The 24,575-nt window shown below is 31.1% G+C and overlaps 1 protein-coding gene and 1 pseudogene across 2 annotated transcripts; one reads left to right on the forward strand and one right to left on the reverse strand.

Moving 5' to 3' along the window:
* Nucleotides 1–1,849: 1,849 nt before the first annotated feature.
* On the forward strand, nucleotides 1,850–22,668 carry LOC129951682 (synaptic vesicle 2-related protein). Of its 2 annotated transcripts, none has more exons than XM_056063967.1 (9): nucleotides 1,850–1,974; nucleotides 20,251–20,411; nucleotides 20,478–20,734; nucleotides 20,799–20,923; nucleotides 20,984–21,047; nucleotides 21,114–21,239; nucleotides 21,300–21,371; nucleotides 21,437–21,846; nucleotides 21,902–22,668. In XM_056063967.1, exons 2-9 carry the CDS (start codon nucleotides 20,267–20,269, stop codon nucleotides 22,185–22,187), a joined length of 1,485 nt encoding a protein of 494 aa, XP_055919942.1. In that variant the 5' UTR covers nucleotides 1,850–1,974; nucleotides 20,251–20,266; the 3' UTR covers nucleotides 22,188–22,668. The 2 variants fall into 2 exon arrangements, with proteins under 2 accessions (XP_055919942.1, XP_055919941.1); XM_056063966.1 differs by having other exon boundaries at nucleotides 1,866–2,689.
* Nucleotides 13,848–13,959, reverse strand: LOC129952989 (small nucleolar RNA U3; annotated as a pseudogene).
* Nucleotides 22,669–24,575: the final 1,907 nt, after the last annotated feature.

The raw sequence follows: 24,575 nt of genomic DNA on the forward strand, positions 1-24,575 counted from the left end.
TATAGATAATAAGGCAGAAAGGGCTCTCAAGAAAATTGAGTGGGCGGTTTTTTTTACCATAGCAGTTTAAAAAAAAAGATGAACATTTTGTTTAACCTTTAATATCTTACGAACCAAAAACGCTAATAACTTAAATTAAATTTTATATAATATATTGTAACGTGATACCAAACAAATATACTTTTTGAAAAAAATCCAATCAACGGGTTTTTTTATATTTACGAATAAAAAATGATTTTATCTCCAAAACAATTTTGTGCAAGGAAAAAAAAGTTTTTAACATCTGGTAAAATTTTGAGACTGTTTTTTTTTTTAATAATAAATAAAAATCTTAAAAAAATATTACTTAAAGTTGATAAAATTTGATTTTCGACTGAAATATCTTTTCAAAAATTTGAGATATTGGCTTGTAGCTACTTTTTTCTTTTAATAAATATTGTTTTCAACATTCTGAAAAATTTTGAGTAAAATCGAACTGTTAGTATTTTGACAAAAAATATAATCCTAAACAAAAAAAAATAATAAAAGTTGGTAGAAATTGATTTTCGACTCAAATATCTTTTCAAAACTTTAAGATCATGACTTGCAGTTAATTTTAACTTCAAGAAATATTGTTTTCAACATTCTGAAAAATTTTGAGAAAAATCGAATTGTTAGTTTTTTGATTAAAAATTAAATCCTAAACAAAAAAAATTAATAAAAGTTGGTAGAAAATGATTTTCGACTCAAATATCTTTTCGAATCTTTGGGATATTGGCTTCAAACTCTCTTTATTTCACAGAAAATATTTTTTTCAATATTAAGTAGTGTTTTTTATAAAAATCCAACAGTCCGTTTTTTTTTTATAAAAAAATAAAATCTACAAAAAATTTTACGCAAAGTTGGTAAAAATTGTATTCGGTTTTTGATATCTTTTTATTTTATTCATTGAATTTGTAAAAATTTAAGAAATGCTACTGTAATTGGTTACATTTTTTTTCGACTAAAAATCTTTTTAACAAAACTGGATTTTAAAATTAAACAATTTCTTTATATGAAAAAATTGTTGGTAATTTAAAAATTTGTAAAAATAATTCAACTGACAACTTTTTTTACCCAACACGAAAACCTACAAACTTTTAAGCAAGAAAAATCGACAAATGGGATGGAAAGTAATCAGTGTGAGTCACATCCCAGCCTCTTTTTATTTACATTAGTTTGAAAGTGAGACAACTGCGAACAAAAGTAATAGTATGTAAACTTTTGTCGACTTCTGTATATTATGCTCAGAATTCTTATAAACTTTATTACTGGCTGCTAGTGTATATACATATTTAAGTCTTGAACCACTGAGCAAAAGAAATTCATAAGAGACCATAAACTTTTTGCTCAAAGTGATTTCAACGAATGCTAATCTGCAAATCGGAATCACATAAACGATTGCATTCACGAATTAAATCACTCTTTTAAATGATTCTATTCTTGACTATCGAACCACATCAAGTTCGTACGATTCATTTGTTTTTTTTTTTTAATTGTAGGTAATATTCAATTAAATCAATGGTGAAAGGTACATGGAATTGAATAAAAATCAAATAATTCCTACTCAATCTCTGCAAACATATTCTTTCAAGAATGAATGAAGAATTGGTAATGAACAAATTCTTTCACCTAAACCAAGCTTAAAAACGCCAATCAAAACCAATAATGGCAACCATACTCAACTCATATGTACATTGTACAATACAAAAAGTGGTGCTCATTTAATGTTCAAAATATAAGATACAAAAAAAAGATACACTTTACTATCTTCTACCTTCTCTTCAGTCTTCGGTCTTCGAAATAGTAATTTTTGTCAGTTAACTTTGAGCTGTTCATATGATCGGTTGTGTGGTCAATCATTACGTCTTCACATCGCATCGTCGTCGGTTGATGGTTTGGTTGGCGGTTTTCTGGTTTGATGGTTACCTGATCTGATAGAGTTAATTGATACTCGTGTGTATTTTCTTTTTCCAATTTAAAAACAAAAAAAAACAACAACAAAAAGCAAGAAATAATATTTACCTTAACACATATCTAGTGCATGTTTGTCTTACGACGTTGTGTACCTGTAGATACTCGTACTTTATACCGTAATCGCATATCAACCGCTATTTGCTAATAAATTTTTGTATTTTTATTTTTAATTTAATTTCATTTGTTTTTTTTTTTGTGAAATCGTACGAATAAAATGCATGAAGAGAAATGCGTTCGTATGATTTTGATGATGATGATGAATCTCAAAGTTTTACTAATAAACTGCAGAATAATTCATTAATAATTGACTGCACTGCAATACCGTCATCGTCGTCGTGCGTCGTCATCCGGTGGTGGTCCAAATCATCATTTTTTTTTGACGTATCTATAAAAGATCTCGTTAGTGAAAGATACAAAAATTGTATATAAAAGTACGAAGTGATACGCGAAGAGATTCGTGGCACGCGTCGTGTCTTAAGTATTTTTGCCCAGAAAAAAAAGATAGTACCTTACCTACGTACAAATCGAAGAAAATATAAAAAAAGAAATAAAAGTTAAGGAGAAACTTGAAATTCGATCCAAAAAAAGAAGAAGACGTTGACGTTGAAATTGAAATTGTAACCACATCACAATAATATCAACATAGCACAGCACATATCACATATCTCACATCACCTCACATCGTAGTACACAGGTGGGTCACAATTTTATGGTCTATAGGTACAATGTCCAATCCATCAGACTCATATAAGACCGATATGAAGCGATGATGGTCAATATCTATCTATCTTTCTATAGATACTTTACCTATTCCCGCCCCATTAGTCTTTCTCTTATTGGTAGTCTAGGCAGAAAGACCCCCTTTACGAATAGGTATACCCAGTCCCAGTTAACCTAGGTTTTCAATATTGAGCTATAGATGACCAGGTGAGTTGGTTATCGACTTAGGCTTATGGGACAAGGGACAAACGCTGGCGACGACGACGACGCACGGCGGCGTTGAAAGGTAAGAAGGAAAGTTATTTGCTTATACGATACGCGAAGCGAACGCGATTGATGGGAGAATGCTTCGCTAAGCAGTTTAAGTTTTCAATCTTTAACTTCACGTTCACATTGTTGTGGGTATTCGTTCATCCTCACTTCACCACCTTCTTTCCTTCTTTCCAGTGACATCATTTTGTTTGTCTTTTTTTTAAATTTTATTTGTTACTTTTTATTGTTGTTGTTTTATTGTATATTTAAATATTTTGTGGAATTTTGCATTGTTACTTATTTGGCGATACAGAGAAATTAGCTATGTACAAAAAGAGCAAATATTTCAAAAAATGAGAGGCTTTCGTTTTTGTATAGTCTCTCTCTCAAGACATTTAAAAGGCTGGGTGGAGAGGTGTGTTTGGGTTGTTTTTTGTAAAAACATAGGTATAGGTAATTACAATCTAAGAATGAGAGAATTAGGAATGATAAATAAATAATTTGTTTACGAATTAGAGAAGCAACATGACGATGATGATAATGATAATTATTATGCTTTGGCTCATCTCTTTAAACCTATATCTAAACTATTTCTAAACCTCCCTCGTAGTAAATTTAATGTTTAAATAAGGTTTGGCTTGGAAAGGAAAGATAGATAGATAGATAGATAGATAGATAGATAGATAGATAGATAGATAGATAGATAGATAGATAGATAGATAGATAGATAGATAGATAGATAGCTATAGAAAGACTATAAAGATACACACATAAAATCGAATGAATGGAATTTTGTGTTTAGTTTTACTTTATGAGAAAGTCGTTAAGTCTAGATATTTCAGAGTCTCAATGGCAAAAACATTTTGTGAGATCAGAACTTAATGAGGTTCGGCGGTCAAAGTTATTACTCTACTAATCGACCGGCTTGGCTATGGGCTCTGGCCGTTGGTTTTTTTTTAATGTTGTTGCTGTTTTTTTTGTGTATATAATGTTTGGACTATTAAGCAATTAAATTGTAGTTATATTTTAATTGAATTGCAGGTGCAATTGAATTTTGTCACACCGTAAACTCAGTTGTTGTTAGTTGGAAGTTGGTTGAGTTTTTTTGTTGTTATAATTGTTGCTTTATTTTGAAAAAAAAAAAAATATTTCTCAATATGCAGGTTTCTTGGAGTTTAACTATGACTTAGCCTTGATAAACCTTTGAAAAGAAAAAATAAATGCATGGCTGGAGTGCAGGTATGTTACTGTATAATTTGAGACAAGTAAAATATGTGACATGCATACAGGGTGTCCCAAAAAGTATGGTCCAAACTGATCTTGGCGATAGGCCATTTCAGAATTTGGTAACTCCTGAATCATAACGTTTTTCAAACAAGTTCTTTTTTGACGATATTTCGGGTTTTACTCATCTTGTCTACAAATGAGTTTTAAAATAATTTAATATCTGATTCAGTACGAAAAAGGGTATAACGTTTATTTCTAGAATAGGTGTGGTTCCATCGATTCGACAAGGATTTTATTTGAAAGTCATGTTCAAATCGATCGAGTTGCAGTAGAGAAGTGGAATTTAAATACTTATTGACTACAAATATTAATTATTGAACAAAATTTTACTGTCTTTCAAGTTTTTGGACTTTAAGTATCGAAATATTTCTTTCAGAACTTTAAAAGAGACCATTTAAAATTGTAGCCCTATGTTTATGCAAATAATGGGAAGTACCATTAAATACAAAATTAGAAAAATTAAGCCACATCTTTTTAGGGAAAATGTTTATTGAGCTTATGTTGTTTTGTAAAATTCATACTTTTTTAAAAAGTTTAAGAACAAAGAAAATATTTGATATAAACAACATTGGGGCGTGTGGAAATGCTGTATTTTAAAATACTGTATTGTCAAAATTCTGTATGGAACTATATGGTCATAATATGCTGTATGGCTAATATTCTGTGTGTGTTTCAAAATACATTGTCAAAATACTGTACTGTATCTCAAATATATGTATAATATCTCAAAATGCTGCATAAGCAAAAGACCAAAATTTGCAAAAGCTTTTAAACATCAACGAAAGTCGGAACACTCTGTTGTTAAATTAACTAAAACGAAAACGAATTTATTAACTTGCCATAGGAAGTTATTGTAATGGGTCCGATTTGTCAAATTGAAATTTTGAAATATCTCGACGTTTCAAGGTCCCTAGAGTCGAAATAAAAGATTTTTAGAAAGATGTCTGTGCGTGCGTGTGTACGTACGTTCGTACGTCCGTACGTTCGCGACGTTTTTTTCGTTGTCCATAGCTCAAGAACCAGAAGAGATATCAACTTCAAATAAATGTTGTTATGCAGATAATAAGGCAGAAAGATGCAGAAAGGGCTCTCAAGAAAATTGCGGGGTGGTTTTTTTTACCATAGCAGTTTGAAAAAAAGGTGAACATTTTGGTTTACCCTAAATATCTTACGAACCAAAAACGCTAAGGACTTGAATTAAATTTTGTGTAATATATTGTAACGTGATATCAAAGAAGTACATTTTTTGAAAAAAAATCCATCTAACGGTTTTTTCTATAAATCAAAAAAACTGAAAAAAAAATTTGTCACCTCCAAAATTTTACGATTAAAATACGATTTCATCTCCAAAACAATTTTGTGCAACGGAGAATAATGTTTTTGACACCTGATAAAATTTTGAGAAAAATCGAATTGACAGTTTTTTTTTATAAAAAATAAAAATCTAAAAAAACATTACTCAAAGTTGGTAAAAATTGATTTTCGACTCAAATATCTTCTCACAACTTTGAGATATTGGCTTTAATTTACTTTCATCTTTCAAAAAATATTGTTGTCAACATTCAGTGAATTTTTGAAAAAAATCGAATCAACAGTTTTTTACAACAAATTAAAAACCGAAAAAAATTAACAAAAGTTGGTAAAAAATGATTTTCGACTCAAATATCTTTTCAGAAATTAGCTTCTTACTAATTTTTTCTTATAAAAAATATTGTTTTCAACATTAGGAACAATTTTGAGAAAAATCGAATTGACAGTTTTTTTTACAAAAAATTAAACTCTAAAAAAAAAACAATACTAAAACTTGCTAATAAAATTTACTTTCGTCTCAAGTAGCTTTTCGAAAATTAAAAATATTGACTTCAAACTTATTTTATTTCACAGAAAATATTGTTTTCGATGTTGAGTAATTTTTATATAAAAATCAAACAGTCCGTTTTTTCATAAAAAATAAAATCTAGACAAACTTTTAAGCAAGACAAATCGACAGACGGGATGGGAAGTTATCAGTGTGGGTCGCATCCCAGCCAATTTTTAAATTATGATATAGGTTGGCGGAACAATGATCCGCAAATTCAACAAAACACGAAAACAATACGAAAACGAAATGATATTCAATAATACTCGATAGGTAGCCGGCACGAGCGGATACCTACTTCTTATTGTAAACAATTATAAATGGCAAATTTTACCTCCGACAGCAAAAACAGTGGTGTCACCCAGTAACTCAGTTAGGGGTGGATTTGGGTGGTAGGGCGAAAGCCCAGAATGTTTTTTTTGAAACAAATATTTGTACAATTTAAATTGACACAAAGAAAATAGAATGTAAGAAAACAATTGGCTGTGCAACAAAGGATACAAAGAAAGGTCACCTTGGGAAAGTTCCCGAAGAACAAAACGATTTTACGGTTGCTGGTCCCGAAATTTTGCGAAACAAAGGAATCGACCGAAACTCTATGGGTTAAATTTTGGCTCTTTATAGCCAACCATAAATTACAAGAAAATACAAAATGCACAAAACTCACTCGAAAGGAAAAACAATACTTAGCTTCTTTTGGTTACAAAAGTTGATCCTGCCTCTTCGTTATCCTCTTTTTTCAACAACGCCTTTCTCACGATTTTCAATCCAATTATCACCCAACAAAAACTAACACTATTTGTCTTCTTTTTTTTTATTTTCTCAAAAATTTGTCACTACTTTTTTTTGTCGACCTCACTCTCCTTAGCTTCTCTAAACAGTGCCATATTCATAGCGAACTTTCCTCATCCAAGAGCCACAATCATTATGCCATCCTACTCTGACCTTTTGTTATGATCTGGTTTTCTCTTTCGGTCTAACTGCGACACCCGGCTTTTTCGCTGGGGTGTATGACTATTTCAAAAACCAGCCAAATCTTTGTGGTCTCCTTCACCTTGGTGATTTGAACACCAACCTTGGCTTAATGGACGAGTTCAGTTCTTATCCGTCGTATCTGATTGGTCTAAAAAGTAAACGAAACATTTTTGAGAGTTCACGCATAAAATCCCCCAGCCCAAAACGGCCCTGTTTAATAACCTGAGAAAAGCGTTCTTGTAATTAGGAACCTTGGCAGGATTAAGAGGCAGGATTCGATAGTTCGTAATTTAGACTCTAAACCCTTAGACATCAATGCAGATCATTTTAGGAGAAGGGAAAACACATCGCAAAGTGATCTTCCTTAGTATCCTGACACTTTAAGGTGGGCATTAAGCCATACTAATTTTAGGGTTGTGTGCAAATTAGAGAAAGGATGCACACTTATCGTTGAACATGGGTAAACTCTTCACGTTTTTCTTCTTGTGTGTGCCACCTGTGACTCATCCGTCACACAATTGTGCATTTTGTGACCGCCCGTCACCTTCTGTCACACAACTCCGCATTACCATTGAGGTCTATTTTGTTTGATTTTCCAAAAAACAATAAATGCAGGACACTGACTGTTGGAAAACAGGATTCTACTGAACTCTTAAAATATTTTAGAGCCGCAACGACGACAGGAAGGTTAAAAAAGGAAAAAGGATATGAGAGAGGCTAGTGAAACTTGTTGTGGTAAATTTTGCCGCAACCACTTAATTTTTTGACAGATCAATCAAAAAATGTTATGATAAAAACAATTCATGTAAAATGTGAGAGAAATTCAAACCATTAAGAAAAAGAAAATGAGAAAGTGAAAATAAGAAAAAGATTACACTTATTTTTAATTATCACTAATAAAAATGTTATTGTTCAAGGGAATCATATTTGAACATTATACTGGTGAAAAATTATGACATGTTCTTTAGTAAAGTGTTCTCCTTACAAAATTATGTTTTCAAAACGCTTTAAATAGGCTGCAAAAATAAAAAAACCGCTTTATGGGTTTATGCTCACTTTTTTACATTATCAATGTTTTGTTATTCAGCCTACTTACAGCATTTTAAAATACAGAATGTTGATTACAGTATAGAATGTTGATTATATATAGTAACAGTTTTTTGAGATACAGTATTTTAAATACAGTATTATGATCAATACAGTATAAATGTCAAGGAATTTCAATGCCAAAAACACTAAAAAAGTAGGCTGGGATGCGACCCACACTGATAACTTCCCATCTTGTCAGTCGATTTGTTTTGCTTAAAAGTTTGCAGGTCTTCGTGTTGAGTTTAAAAAGTTTTCAGTTGAATTATTCTTTCAAATTTAAAAATAACCAACAATATTTTTCATATCAAGAAACAGCTACATAAGTTTGAAAATTTAGTTTTGTTAAATTGATTTTTAGTCGAAAACAAATTATTAAAAATTTTAGTAGCATTTTTTAAATTTTAATTTTTTTTTTAAATTGGATGAATGAAATTAATTTGATTGATATCAAGTACCGAACATGAATTTTTACCAAATTTACGTACTATTTTTTGTAAATCTTATTTTTTATGAAAAAACGGACTGTTGGACGTAAGCAAAAAACTACTGAATATCCAAAAAGTATTTTCTGTGAAATAAAAAAAGTTGAAAGACAATATTTTTAATTTTTGAAAAGATATTTGAGACAAAAGTAAATTTTTACAAAGTTTTACTATTCTTTTTTTTATGTTTTTATTTATTGTAAAAAAAACTGTATATTAGATTTTCCTCAAAATTATACCAAATGTTGAAAAAAATATTTTGTATACGTTAAAATTAGTTGGAAGGTTGGAAGCCATAATCCCAATTTTTTTAAAAGACATTTGAGTCGAAATTCAATTTTTACCAACTTTGAGTAATGTTTTTTTTAAGTTTTTATTTTTTATAAAAAAAAAAACTGTAAATTCGATTTTTCTCAAAATGTTACCAGATGTTATAAACGTTATTTTGCGTTGCACACAATTGTTTTGAAGATAAGATAATTTTGTATTCGTAAAATTTTCGAGATGTCATTTTTTTTTTCAGTTTTTTTGATTAAACCAAAATGTTCAACTTTTTCTAAACTGCTACGGTAAAAAAACAACCCAAGCAATTTTCTTGAAAGCCCTTTCCAAAATTAATTTGATGTCGATATCTCTTCTTGTTCTTGAGCTTTGGACGACGAAAAAACGTCGCAAACGTATGGACGTACGGAAGTACGACTCATGTTTCATTCTAAAAATAGATTAAGATACTTTGGTACTTAAAAAATTAATTTTTAAAACCCTTAAGTAAATATTTTGGGGCCAAAAATCCTTTTTGGATTGGGCCATCATTTTTTCGATACTTAAAACTTGGTTTTTAAAATAAAATCTATACAAAAAAAAGCGAGATGCAAACAAATTTAAAAAGATATTATGTTTTACGTTAAAACTAGATTTAACATATTGATAACACTGGTCAGTTTTATTTCTTATCACATAAACCAAACTTTATCTGTCCTGAATTAAAATAATGTGCGTTATAATTTTTCCATTAAAAATATTTAAAATAAAACATAACGGCGTTTTTGACATTAAACTTAACATAAATCTTAACTAAAAATTGTATGATTGTTTTGAAAATCCTTCATTTCTACATACAGCGTTAAACCTTTATCCTCATTAGTTTTCAGGAATTCTCATTAAAATAGCTTCGGAGTTTTCATTTGAAGTGTTAGCATTGAAAACTATATTTTTGCTAGGCAATTTTAAGCGCTAATTTCGAAACATATTTTAGCTATCTGATCTAATCTATTATCTTTTCAATACCCCTGTTTTGTTGGAAAATCTATCAATAGTATAGAAGTATTTTACACGAATAATAAAAATAATATCCGCAGTATGGATACTACCGATAAAATTTGAAGTAAAATCTTACTGCGGATGGGTTTTTGACATTTATACGAGGAGTCTTGAATGGATCTTATGTGATTTCGTTCTCAAATGTTGGTACGATTGATATTGCATTTATATCTCGATGGCTGTGTTCGTTGAGTAGTTGTGCATTTGGAACCATGTGTTTTCCATTGGAGAACAAATCAATCTGTTACTGTTAAGTCTTATATTATTTAGTTTTGTTAATGAAAATGGACTTACTGTGCTTATTTTGCAAGAGAAAACATTAGAAAAGATAATTAAGTTTGGTATGTTTCCACCAAAGGTTTATATCAGTTTAATTTAAATAAATCTGTTTGGTGGTTCCACCGCACAAGAAGATTTAAAAATGATTAAGTTTGAAAGCACTTTCTAAAATGCAAATGGTTTTTCAATGTTTCTTATGAAGTGCAAGTGAGCTAGTTCGATTCGTGTTAAACAATGAAGAACTGAATAGTTCAGCATCATATAAGAATATGCTACCTACTCCATGTGCAATTTTTTTTTAATTTGTTTAAAACAAAACTATATTTTTTGTACACAAAAATGCAAATAAACAAGCCATAATGCATTATGTGGAAAACCATCTCCTCCACACATTTCAACTCGATTTAAGTGTATCATGAATTTAGGTGAGCTTTAAGCTCGCTTCAACACCACATGTTAATGTAATAGTATACGAAGAAACCCTCTTCTTAATGTTTTTATTTTATGTCAAATTTTGGTTTTGTTTGGTTAAAGCTCAGAAATCGAAAACTAATGTCGATTTTCAAAAACTGTATTTCATACAAAAAATATTTTAATCAAATATGATAAAAAGGAATTATTTAGAAAATTATCACGAATTTTATTGAAAAAATTGTGTTTTCTCAAAAACATGCTGTGTGATAGTGTGATTTTAATGTTAGATTTAAAAAAGGCCATCAAAACCGTTAAAAAAGTATATTTTGATTTTCAGTGTCAAAAACTTCTTACACCATTATTTATTTTCTCAAGAACTTGGTACACTTTTAAATCCATTTTAGTGTTTTGTGGTATTCTGCCACTTTAAGCAGTTTTTAAGTTGATAATCGCAACGTACTCTGAGTTGAGAGTATTTAGTTTTATCCTTTTTATAAGTAGATACATTTAATATCTACAGTTCAGACAAAGTTGATTGTTCTGCAAGAATTAAAGTTCTCATTTAAACTGACACTAATGTAAGTAAGTGAGTAAATACGACGTCTCCCAAAATGGAACACAGACGATTTTCAATTTTGTATTTGATAACTTCCATGTTCTTGAATAGTTTAGGAAAATCTTATTAAGATCTGAAGTAGCGTCCGATCAAAAATGAGCTTAGTATGTTATGTTTAAAGTTTGTTGTGCCTTTAACTAAAGTGACACTATAGTATCCTATTAAATATACTCGTTTGTCTCCTAAAAAAAACTATTGTTTGTTTAAAAGATATTAAATATTTAAAGTTAATTTGCAATGTTTGCTAATTTTTTATCTGACTAAATTTACAAAAATTAGAAGTCTCATCGGTACTTGAATTTAAGATGAGCAATATCAATGTTCAAATAAAATTCTACCTTCAAAATATTGAAACCTTAAGGGCTTAATCGCGGTACCAAACCTAATCTATAATGCGATTTCCATGAAACCATTCAATCAAAGGAAAAAATAAGCTAAGCCTACACTTCTTCAATTAAAACCAAAAATAGAATCTCTAAGCATAATTTAATTATAATCAACCATGCATCACATCAGTTCAACGGTTCTGAACATTCTATGTTGATTTTTTTCACTCCTCTTTGCACATTAATTGTTTTGTACTTTTAAACGATTTTTCATGATGTTATTTTTTTTATTTCAATTGTTTGTTATAAAACAATAATAATAATAAAAAAAAATATTTGTGCAACAAAGATCAATGCACTTCAAATGTTTGCTTACAAAATAGTATTCGCTTTTTTAATTGCTAACAAAATCTATTAATTAGAAATTTTGTGGAGGTTTATGGTTTTGAGAATTATTTATGACTCAAAAGATATTAATTATGATTCTCTGTTCTACTGGAATAAATTATAAATATACATACTTACCTTTGAAGAAGAGTTAAATTTCACAATGTAGGTGGAAAAGATTTAAAATTTTATTTTGATGACGCCATAGTAAATAATGAGTCGTAATGTTCACTGCTAAAAACACGAAACAGTCAAGTGACTTATAAGGTTAACAAAAGGAATACAACAACAAGAATTATGACATCAACTTTTAAATTATGTATAAATTAAATAAAAATTAGCTGTAATTTATCTTCTTAAAAAAAATTTGAAGTAAATAAATTAAATAGTTTACTATTTCAAATAGGTACATACGTACCTCTGCCCTTCTAAAATAAAACCAAACGTCTTACTTTTTATTTGGACGCGATTTACATATGATCCAAAAAGTCTCGCTACAGCAGTTTTTTTATTGAAATATAATTATTGTTAAACAAGTACATATTTTAAAAATCACATTTTTTTTATTTGCAAAAATGTAAAGGTGGAAACTAAGTTTTTTTTCAATGTTACCACTTAAGTTTGTACATTTATTCCTAGTACTTTTTTCAAAAAAAACTAAAATTAGGCTGCTGTACAGAGACTTATTGGACTATGAGTATAAGAACAATGTTTTGGCATTATCAAATCTTATTTTCTTTAAATGTTTGATTCGATAATATTGTTGACAGTGCAAAATTATTGTTCAAAATTGCAACAACTACAAATTGCATATGTTGCCTTCTTTCATTTTCAAAAACAAATTTATAATAAAGTAAAATCAATATGTAAAGGGTGATTTTTTAAAAGCTATTGTAAAGTTTTTTCAAAAACAAAACACATACAATTCAGAAAAATGCATGAAATCTTTATTTGAATCTATAGTACGGTCCATATGATTTGACTGCGCCTCAAATGGTCCATCCGCTTAGACCAATCTCACGAATAAATGCTTCAATGTTGTCTTCTGTATAGCTTTAATATAGCCCCACAAAAAATAGTTAATCGCACGATCTAAGCGGCCAATTGACCGGTCCTGAAAGTAAAATAAAATGTTTACCGAATTAGCATCTCAATAAGTCCATTGTTGCGCGTGATGTGTGGTATTTAGCACCGTCTTGTTGAAATCACATGTCATGCAAGTCAAGCTCTAGCATTTTGGGCAAACAAAGTTGGATATCATCTCACGGTAGCGCTCAACATTTACAGTTTACGATTCGCATCATTTTTGAAAAAGTACGGTCCAATGATGCCACCAGCCCATAAACCGCTCCAAATTATGACTTTTTCTGGATGCATTGGTAGCTCTTGGAATGTTTCTATCTGATATTCACTCCAAAATCGACAATTCTGGTTATTTACGTACTTATCGTAAGGGTACGTAAAGGCTTCAGCTTCGACGCTGAACACAATTAAATGGAAGAAGTACCCGATGAACTTTCTTAACAGAGCACGCATTTTGATAACAAAATGCAATAACTTTCAATCGTTGATCGTTTGTAAGACGATTCAGTGTTGACAAAAAGATAATAGCTAAGAAATCACCCTTTATATACCATATAAAATAAAAGGTGGACCGTATTTGCTTTTTGAACAAAACACACTAAACTAGAAATAGTTTCCTGTCTTCTAGTTCTCTAATGCAGAATAATTTTTGAATATCACCATAAAAGTGGAGGTTATTTTATGCGGTAGTGTCTTAATAAAAATTTCATAGAAAGTGGTTTTAGTAATTTTCAATTTCTTAACATGTTCGGTTTTTGTATTCGATTCAGAATTAATATAAGAACTGTTCGCCAATATTTGTCGAAAGCGACTTCATACTTTCTTCAAAAGTAAGAGAAGACTGACTACAGAAATGACCCTGTAAAGTATATTCTTAAATGAAAAAAGAGGCTTTGATATCGAGGTATCGAAAACCGAAACTTTTCCAATTTTGCGTACTATTTTTTGTAGATTTTAATTTTTGTTTACAAACTGACGGTTGGATTTTTATAAAAAAAATTACTAAATGTCGAAAACAGTATTTTCTGTGAGATAAAAATAGTTTTCAATCAATTTTTCAAAAAATTTTACCGCATGTTGAAAACAATATTTCCTAAAAACTAAAATTAATATGAAGCTATAAGCTCAAATTTTTGAAAAGATATTTGAGTCGAAATTACTTAAGCCTCAAATTTTATATTACTAACTTTTAGTAAAGTTTTGTTTAAGTCCTTTTTTTTAAACTGTTTAACAGATTTTTTTTAACAATTTAATTGTTCTCAAAGTTTAACTGACTGTTGAAAATATTATTTTTTATAAGATAAAACTAATTTAAAGCAAATATATCAAATTTTTGAAAATATGTTTGGTTCGAAAATCAATGTTAACCAACTTTTATTAATTTGTTTGTTTATGTTTTTATTTTTTGTAAGAAAACTGTCAATTCGATTTTTCTCAAATTTTTTCAGAATGTAGAAAACAATATTTTTTACAAGTAAAAATTAGTTGGAAGCCATAATCTCAAATTTTTGAAAAGATATTGGAGTCGAAAATCAATTTTTACCAACGTTAAGACTTCTTAGGTTTTTATTTTTTATAAAAAAAATGTGAACTCGATTTTTCTCAAAATTTGACCAGATATCAAAAACTTTATCCTTGGTTGCACAAAATTACTTTGGAGATAAAATCATTTTTTCTTTGTAAAATTTTCGAAGTGACAAATATTTTTTTTAACTATTTTTGATTCATAAAAAATCCTTTAATTAATATTTTTCCAAAAATATATTTGTAGGTATCACGGTATAATATATAGTATAAAATTTAATTTTAGTCCTTGGCATTATTTTTACGTAAAGTTCCTTTGTGAAGTAGGTTAGGTTAGGTTGGAGTGGCTGTCCAGATGTCATTGACGCACGTAGACCTCAAGGGTCCGTTGTGATACCACTAATGAGGTTACTCATGGGAGAGTAATGAATTTAAACAAACCATTTTGTACTTTTAATAAAGTTAGAGAGACGTTTTGTGTCAATCGTTGCCAGTTCACTGGTATTATCGAAGAAGGGATTACCGAGAAAGTTATTCCTTCTAATGGAGAGTGCTGGACATGTACATAGAAGGTGTTGGACTGTTTCCTCTTCCTCCTCGTCCATGCAGCTTCTACAGAAGTCATTTGTGTAGACCCCTAGCCTCAGAGCATGTCTTCCTATGAGGCAGTGTCAAGATATTACTCCAATTGTAGAGCTTATACTTTGTCTGCTCAGTGATATCAAGCCTTTTGACCGTTTTAAGTCAATACTTGGCCATATTTGCTTGGTTGCTAGGCAGGTGGTACTTTGTGATCATCTATTGTTGTTTCTAGAGCATATTGCTTGAGAGGATATTTGCATGTAGCAAGTGGTGTTCCTATGTTATGTTTTTGTCTAACATGAGGCAGAAGTGATCCGTTTTTGGCGAGCTCATCGGCTTTACAATTTCCCGGAATGTCTCTGTGGCCCGGCACCCAAATGAGGTGAATATTAAACTGTTCCGTCATCTCATTCAGAGATGATCGACAATCGTGGACTGTTTGAGAGTTTGTGGAGACAGATGCGAGAGATTTAAGAGCGGCTTGGCTGTCTGAGAAGATTCGTATATCCTTACAAGATATAACGTTTTCTTTGAGCCAGGATAGTGCTTCTTTAATCGCCATTACTTCGGCCTGGAATACACTACATTGATTGGGAAGTCTATGGGATAGACTGAAATTCAGTTGTTCTGAAAAGATACCACTTCCAACTCCGTGATCGGTCTTTGAACCGTCAGTATAGAAGCGTACCGCATCGTCTTCCAGAGGTCTCTCTTCTTCCCAGAAAGATCTTGAAGGGAAGGACACATGGAAGCTTTTACCAAATACCATTTTTGGGGTCGTATAGTCTAAGCGATCTGGGATAGATCTGAAATTGTCTAGAATAGTACAATGTCCAGTGTTGTTACTGGTCCATTGAGAGGTGTCTCTAAGCCTTACACATGAGTTGGCAGCCACCTTTTTGGAGAAGATGTCAGGTGGTGTTAGGTTTAAAAGCACGTCCAGTGCTGCGGTTGGTGTTGAACATCCTGTGATGCACATACCTGCTGACCGCTGGACTTTGATGAGCTTATTTAGATTTACCATCTATCGGTCTGATTACCGAAGCGTATACCCAGTGGGTTATTTTTGGGGAGAAGCCCCATTTTGATCCTATGGCCTTTTTACAAGTAAAAAGCGCTACAGTAGCTTTTTTTACTCTTTCATCAATATTTGCTTTCCAATTTAGTTTTTTGTCTAAAATGAGGCCCAAATATTTAACTTGATCGGAAAAGCTTAATGGTATTCCTCTAATCTTGGGTGGACTAAGGAATTTTATATCTTCTCGAAAAGAGTATTAATTCTGTTTTGTGTATGAGAAGTAAATAAATGCAAACTAAAAATTTGCTCTAATTTTTTTTTTTGAAAACGCAATAAATTTTTTAAAATTTGGTAATCGTTATTTCACTTCATCTTTACACTCAGGAATATTATTTTTTGAACTCCAACCGAATTGCTTGCTTTGTTTTTAGCTTTTTAAAAACTGTTCCTTTGTTGCTGTCTTGTGAATTCCTTCAAAAATACTAACATGGTTTATGACCTTTGAAATGAATTCACCAGATTTATGAAGGAAAAAAAACTCTTAAAACACAAACAACCATTGCTAATTTTATAAGTAAATTTAATCAAAAACTTTGACAAAGAATTGTTCGCTCTTGCTGTATGAACAAAACATTATTCCTTTAACACCTAATATTTATGCTATACAGAAAGTATGTACATAGGTATATATAAAAACAAAACAATGACAACCCTTGTGCTTAAAAAGAATTGTTTGGCTAACTTACCAAATCTGTTAACAACTCAAAGAAGCCATACAAATGAATGGACTCGTTAAAAAGCCATTGACCAGGAACAAAATAACAATACAAAAGCTACCAATTCAAATTAATCGAACTAAAAGAAGTAAGAAAACCTTTTCCATTGTAATAATATTGTGAAATTCATTAAGGACACTATGGCGTATACGCAATATTTTCTTTAGAGTTTTCATAAATGGGTATATTCACAAAAAAATTGCAATTCAATGCATTTTCTCAGATAACAAATTGATTTTTTTTATTAAATGGTTCTGAAAAGAACGGAAAACACATTATTTATGGTGTCTTTTAATTTACAAAGGACTACAAATTTATAATATTTAAACTTTAAAACCTGAAGAATTTTCCCCAATTATTCTGGTTCTATAGTGAAGAGCGTTCAATGAGTATTCATAAAGAAGGTCCCACCCTAGTTCTCAATTCAAGATGTTGACCGTTTCTTCTAAACCGAGTATATCTATCCCAACATAGCGCTTTCGGAACTCCTTGAGTATTGGACAAACTCCCACGAAATGAAATGCATCTTCACGTTCTTTGCGATTGCATAAATCGCACAATATTGGCAATTCCTGCCGTTGAAAAATGTAGTTCAAATTGATGAGTTCACCTCTTACTTTAAAAAACAAGCTAATTTCTTGTGACCTGTTTTTGGCCAAGAAGTAGGTGTTGTGATTCAAGAAATGGTTAACTTTACTGTAGTAAGATCTGTAAATAGATGCTTTAGCTTTACTCATCAACTTATCGTACATCATGTTGCCGACTTTTTTCGGTAAATCATCAAAATTCAACTTAAGCACCTTGATACTTTCGTCTGCTGATATTGAAAAAGTAGATGAGCATTCGATTGCCAGTTTCTTCCACTCATTAACACACAAAACTTCAGAATTAATAACTTATGTGAGTACAATTTGCGGAATTCTTTCGTCACCCGTCGCCAAAACTCTTGACAAGTAGTTGAAATGTATTTTAAGTGTGTCTAAAAGGGCCCTATTCCTGTTTCAAGATGTAACACATAGTTGGGCGTCGTACATGGTAACTTGAAAGTAATTTTAACAAAAAAACGGAGGAACTTATCCACCTTCATACTTGCGCTCCGTAAAACAGTATTGCAATTGCTGTAGTTTAAAATGCCTTATGTTTAGCTATGTGCGAAACACTATTTCATAGAATGTAACTTCTTAACACAGAACGCATAGCATTTGGATTGTAAATGTTTTTCTAGATTCAAGCTAGATGCAATCAAAACTCCCATTACTTTACTATTTCTATCGGTTCCTCGTCCAACGTCCTCTTCTCCCTCCTGAAACATATCCCACCACCATTTCTAAATATCATCATTTTTGATTTAAAAAAGATTTACCTCCACATTCCATGTTTTTCAATAAAGTTGAAGCCTATTTATTATTAGCTGCAGAACTTTTTATAGTTTCAGCTAGGAAAACTATATCGTCCGTCCGCGAACATCAGTCCTGAAATATTCTTTCCTCTAATATCAATACCACCTTTCACCGAATCAGTTATGTCATTTCTGTATATAAAAAATATCAGCAATATTTATTAATGAACAAATTTGGTCAATTGACGAGTAGTTTTTCCTAAAGCCAGCTTGAAAATCGTTTAATATTTGTTCAGATTCGAGCCACTCGTTGAGTCTTTCATATAATACCGAAGATCTTTACTGCGGTATTTAAAAATGAGTTGCCTCTGTAATTTGATGGATCTTCGAAATTACCTTTAGCGAAAAAATGATTGCCTTTCGAAAACTCTCGGGGACGTTAACGGTGTCGAAAATTCTGTTGTACTCCAAAGTTAGAAGCCGTAAGAAATATGGTGTAATATTTAAATTATTCATACGGTATTCTATCTTGCCCTGGTGCTTTATCTTTTTTTCTTTTTCAATAATTATTTTTACCTCATTTTCGGATATAGGCGTATCTAGAAACTCATCAATTATTAAAGGTGTTGCATATTGTAAAATGGATTTTCAATTGTTCAATGTGCAGTACTGTAGCCGTTGGAATCTTTTTTCCACTCACAAGCCTAATTGCTTTTCAGAACTCAATTGAGTTTTTTGCGCTGTTTACCATTTCGATGTTTTTTTCATCAAAATTTCGCCTTTTTGCATTAAAGAGATTTTTTTGTTAGTTGTCGCATAGAGGATTCTTAAATTGATGTTGTCTAGATTAGCTAGAACATTCAAAGTTATTTTAGTTTCGAGCTGTCTGTTTTAGTTTCTTTGTAACAGCTCTCTGTAGCTGTCTTTGAATTCAAGCTTTAAAAGAAGAATAAGGGCATTTGTATTATAAGATTAATTTTAAAAGTTGTTAAGAGCCCTGCAAACAAAGTTATGCGTAGTAACAAACAAAATATTTGAAAAAGGTTGAAAAAAGCCTGAGGTAACCTTCCACAATTTTGACTAAAGAATTAAGTTTGGGCTTCTGGAAAAATTTACCTACCAATAACCTTTTTTTTCAAAAACAAACCTATATGTAGTTTTGAGTAATTATTACAAAAATGTAATTCGTCGCCTTTATCACCTCTAAAATGTTTTACTCCGTTTCAAAATGATATTCCTTTAAAGAGGATGTAGAAAACATATAAATGAAGCCTTTTCCGATCTTTTTCGGGATAGTAGGAATTATTTTTTAGTAATTGAAATATATTTCTTATTCATATACAAAATGTTAAAAGCTCTTAGAAGTCGTAAGATATTTAATCAAAAGATCTCAATAGACAATTGTGACCAATTTTCCTAGAAATAACATTTTTAGGAAAACTTAAATAACATGTTTCAAGACTGTGAATTAAGATTGTAAAATTTTCAGCCTTTTTTAGAGTAAATTTTAACTATTTTCATTATTATTATAGTATTATCCAATTTTAAGTAAATTACATTGGTTTTACTTGTCAAATGTTGAAAGATGACAGCTTCTTGAGTTTAAGCTGCCCAAATAGTTGGTTATTAATTTTGAAACCTCTTATTGAAAAATCCTATATTAAATGGACTTTTTGTTAATTCATGATTTTATAAATTTGCATTTAAATGTCTTTGTTTTTTTAAAACAAAATTATACTAACATCTGTTTTAAACTTGAAATAGCGAATTTATTTGAAGGATACGTTTCGAAAAACCCATAAATGGTTCAATAGCTTCTTTAAAATCACTTTTCTATTGATTTCGTATACTTTAACCAATTTTTTTTTAATTACAGTTGATTAAAAATGTAGTTTTTAACACATTTTACCTGTATTCCTTTTTTTCAGCACACATATAAGCATCATGGGTGTTCGAAGGCCAGGTTTCAATCGGGGTTATGAGGAAATGAATGGGACTAATATTCCTCCAATTAATGGCTCTACATTGATGGCTGAACCATCTTTGGGACCAGAATTTGAACTGTCATCAATAACTGTTGTACCTGATGGTAAGCCCTGTGACGTCTTAATATATTGAAAAACTTTAGTTAATATTTTATTTATTTTTCTCTCAGATACTTTCACTGTTCAACAAGCTGTCAATGCTCTCGGCTTCGGTTGGTTTCATGTTAAGCTATCACTTTGTGTGGGTCTCTGTTGGATGGCTGATTCTATGGAAATGACAATATTGAGTGTCTTAGGCCCTGCATTACACTGTGATTGGGGTATTTCAAGATATCAACAAGCCTTAACAACAACGGTTGTATTTTTGGGAATGATGTTGAGTTCAAGTTTTTGGACACAACTTAGTGACCGATATGGAAGGAAGCCTGTAAGTATTTTCTATTATTATAACCCACGTAAAAAACATATAAAATATTATCTTTTTTTTTAAGGCCTTGACGTTATGCGGAATTCTATTATTTTTGTATGGCCTTTTGAGCGCAGTAGCTCCCAGTTTTGGTTGGTTATTGCTGCTGAGAGGACTGGTGGGTTTTGCAATTGGATGTGTTCCACAATCGTGAGTTATTTTGATTTATACAGAATTTTCAACTTGATGGAATCCTTATTTTTCTTACAGTGTAACTCTTTATGCGGAATTTTTGCCGTCAAAACAACGCGCCAAATGCGTAGTTCTCTTAGATGTAAGTTTCTCTTAAGAATGGAAAAATCGAAATCATTCCTAAAATCTCCTGTTTTTCTATTTCAAGTGCTTTTGGGCTCTTGGAGCATGTTTTGAAGTCGCATTGGCTCTTGCAGTTGCACCAAATTTCGGATGGAGATGGTTACTTGGATTATCAGCTTTACCGTTATTTGTTTTTGCTGTTATTACACCAGTAGGTTTCAAAGCAATTCCAAAAAATTGTACTAGAATAATCAATTTCTTTGTTTTACAGTGGTTGCCAGAGTCAGCACGATATCATGTATCCAACGGAAACACCGAGAAGGCTCTACAGACTCTCGAAGATGTAAGTTCCTTTTTAAAGCTACCTCTCTTTAAATGCAAATTCTCTAAGTGATGTTTTTTTATTAGATTGCTCGCGATAATAAACGTCCGATGTTGTTGGGTCGCTTAGTCGTTGATGGCTGCCCCAACTCCAAAGGAAGCATTAAAGCTCTTCTTTGTCCTGGTCTAAGACGAACAACCCTGTTGCTTTGGTTTATCTGGATGTCATGTGCCTTTTGCTACTACGGACTTGTCCTAATGTCCACGGAACTTTTCGCCAATAATCCTTCTGGTTCCAAGGAACTTTCAGATAACATTGATGATTGTAGACCTTTAGAGACTACAGATTACATGGATTTGCTTTGGACAACTCTGGCAGAATTCCCAGGAATTTTCGCAACTATTGCTATTATTGAACGTTGTGGTAGGAAGATTACAATGGCGTTGCAGTTCCTTCTCTATGCAGCTTGTGTAGTTCTGCTAACTTATGCCACAGAGTATGTTCAGATTTTGATAACTCTTTCAGATCTTTTTGACATTTTCTTATTTTAGACGAATTTACCTAACAATTGTACTTTTCATCGCTCGAGGAGTCATCGCTGGACTCTTTCAAGCTGCCTATGTTTACACACCTGAGGTGTATCCTGTGGCATTGAGGTCTGTAGGAGTTGGAGGATGTTCAGCTCTGGCTCGGTTGGGGGCAATGGCAACACCGTATGTTGCACAAGTTCTTCTGCAAACATCAGTTTGGAGTGCCGTTTCGGTATATGGATTCTTTGCAGTTTTTGCAGCTGTCGCATGTCTATTGTTACCTTATGAAACGCAGAATTTAACCTAAAATATGAAGAAATCAAGAAAATTGTAATAACTGAATGAACACAATAGACCCACGGAATGGCCCTTAAAACAGTGCACTAAAATGTATACAAAGCCCATTTAAGATATAAGTTAGGTTCAAAATATCAGGATGCACAACTCGCCACGTGTCTATTCTGTTCAATCAGTAAAACTAGGATTTACTTTAAACATTCACAAAACGACTCAACAAAAGTTACCATAAACAATAAAATTTAAATTTTTTAAGGGCCAATACAAATCATCAAAAATCAGGAATATACTAAAGGTTTATCCAAAATAGTGCTAAAATGAAATTCATAAATATTTGATGAGTTAAAAATGTGAATCTAAACACTAAAAAATCCAGTTTCTTTGACTGATATTGTTTTGATATAAATATACATGTTAACAGTTTTGTAAATAATTATAAATATTAAGCTACATATTTTTAACAAAAAAGAAAATATTTTTTTTTATAAGCAATTATTTATATTTTATTTGGTGCTTAATTTATTAGTTTTATGAAGATTTATAAGAATCTCTTTGTAATTGAATATCATAAAGTTATGTATTAATGTACCTATTTATATTTAAATTTTTATTGTGTGTTTTTTAAATTATTATTTGAGTCCGATTTACTAATTTTATATACATATACAACACATTATCATTAATAATAATTTTAAGTTATAAGATAAATTAAATAAAGTATTGGAAAAATTTAAAAACGAAACTGATTACTGTCTGTCTGGATATCAGAAATAGGTAGGTCCATGTAGGGCCTTTTATAATTGTTTACTCTAGGCTTTTCTCATACGTACAAAATTGGTAAGTTTAAATTTTTAAGAATTATTTCCGCATTTTTCATACAAATTTCTAAATTTCTCATAGCAATCCGATAAGGAAAGTTGTATGATACGATTTTTCCTAATACAGGACAGGTTCAGATAACATAAGAAACTTTATTTAAAATTAACTTCATTCTTTAAAGGAAAAATGTTTAGCAAGGCAACTATTTAGTTTTCAGACCCATACATTTCAAACTCAGAATTTAAATTCACTATTCTCTAAATTTGGTTCAACATTCAAAAACTACCAATAACAATTTCATCACGACTTGTATTTTCAATTGTAAGAAAATATTACTTATTCCATTTCGAATTTGACAAAAAAAAATTAGGGAGATTTTTTATCACCTTATTCAAAACTAATTTAATTAGCAGACAATTTTTTGACAGTTGACCAATAAGATTCTAGAAATTTTGTTATGCGTGGTTTAATAAAAAGGCGAAGTTCTTTTCTTTGCGTCTGAATTAAGACTACTCATTTATTCTTATGAAATTTTATTTACAGTATCGATGAATCGGCCTCGACAGATACTTAATACTGTATGATAAAAAGAAGATAAGGCACCCAGAGAAAAGTATCTCATTACGGGTTGCAGTTGATATTTATTTCATAAACATAAACAAATGCATATCCGGAAGGGATATCCGCAGTTAATTAGAAGATATTATGCATGGTAATCACAATAATAGTGACGGGCACAACAATTTGCCTTACCTTACCTGCCTGAAACACAAACACGCTTCAACTTCGTCTGCGTTACGCTGGGCCTTCTTCGAGGTTCCTTTGAATGACACTTCCAAAATGACATTTCTAAAATGGCACATCTGTCATTGGCAGCTGTTATTTTTTCTCAAGTAGCTGTTATTTTATCGCGGAAGTATCTTACACAGCCGATAATAACTTTTTTACAGCTTTTGAGCTGTCAGACAAAGCAAATGTTTAGCAAGTTGAACTAGAGCTTCCGTTTGGAGTCGCATTACGTAAAATTACGTTCTTTTCCTTATGATTATCAAACGAAACGTGAGGTCGAAGTTTCATTGTAGTAGCATGAAGAATTTCTAGGGCTGAACTCGTAAACGACAGGCGAAGCCATAGCTGAAGCGTATTTGTGTTTCAGGCATAAGGGACTTGAAAGTAAGGCAAGTTTCTAACATCTGATTGGCTAGCTGTCGAAAAATGCATTCAAATTAAGGCAAATTTAATGAAAAGTCGACTAGAAAGTTAGTCAAGAAAAATATATCTATCAAGTCAAATACATTAATGTAGAAACGACAGCTGATCATATTGATTGAAAGCTGAACCACATATATTACTCTGTTAATTATTAATCGTGATGGACTTGTAGCTTGTCCACTGCATTCTTTGAACGTAAATTTTGACTAAAGCAGCTAGTTAGTTTTTCAATTGTCATAAATTTATAACTTGGAACCTTACTTCAATAACTACCTTACTTCACTACTACTACCTTCAGTTAAACGTACAAAAATTATCAAAAACATTAATGTCTACAAAATGCTCCTCAGGGAAGCTACAAGTCCAT

The sequence above is a fragment of the Eupeodes corollae genome, chromosome 3, assembly GCF_945859685.1.
Source record: "Eupeodes corollae chromosome 3, idEupCoro1.1, whole genome shotgun sequence".
Taxonomy (NCBI): domain Eukaryota; kingdom Metazoa; phylum Arthropoda; class Insecta; order Diptera; family Syrphidae; genus Eupeodes; species Eupeodes corollae.

Coding starts and splice junctions, on each gene's coding strand:
- LOC129951682 (XM_056063967.1), top strand. CDS start 20,267: ATGGGTGTTCGAAGGCCAGGTTTCAATCGGGGTTATGAGGAAATGAAT. Junction 20,412..20,477: donor AATAACTGTTGTACCTGATG/GTAAGCCCTGTG, acceptor TTTTTCTCTCAG/ATACTTTCACTGTTCAACAA. Junction 20,735..20,798: donor ACCGATATGGAAGGAAGCCT/GTAAGTATTTTC, acceptor TTTTTTTTTAAG/GCCTTGACGTTATGCGGAAT.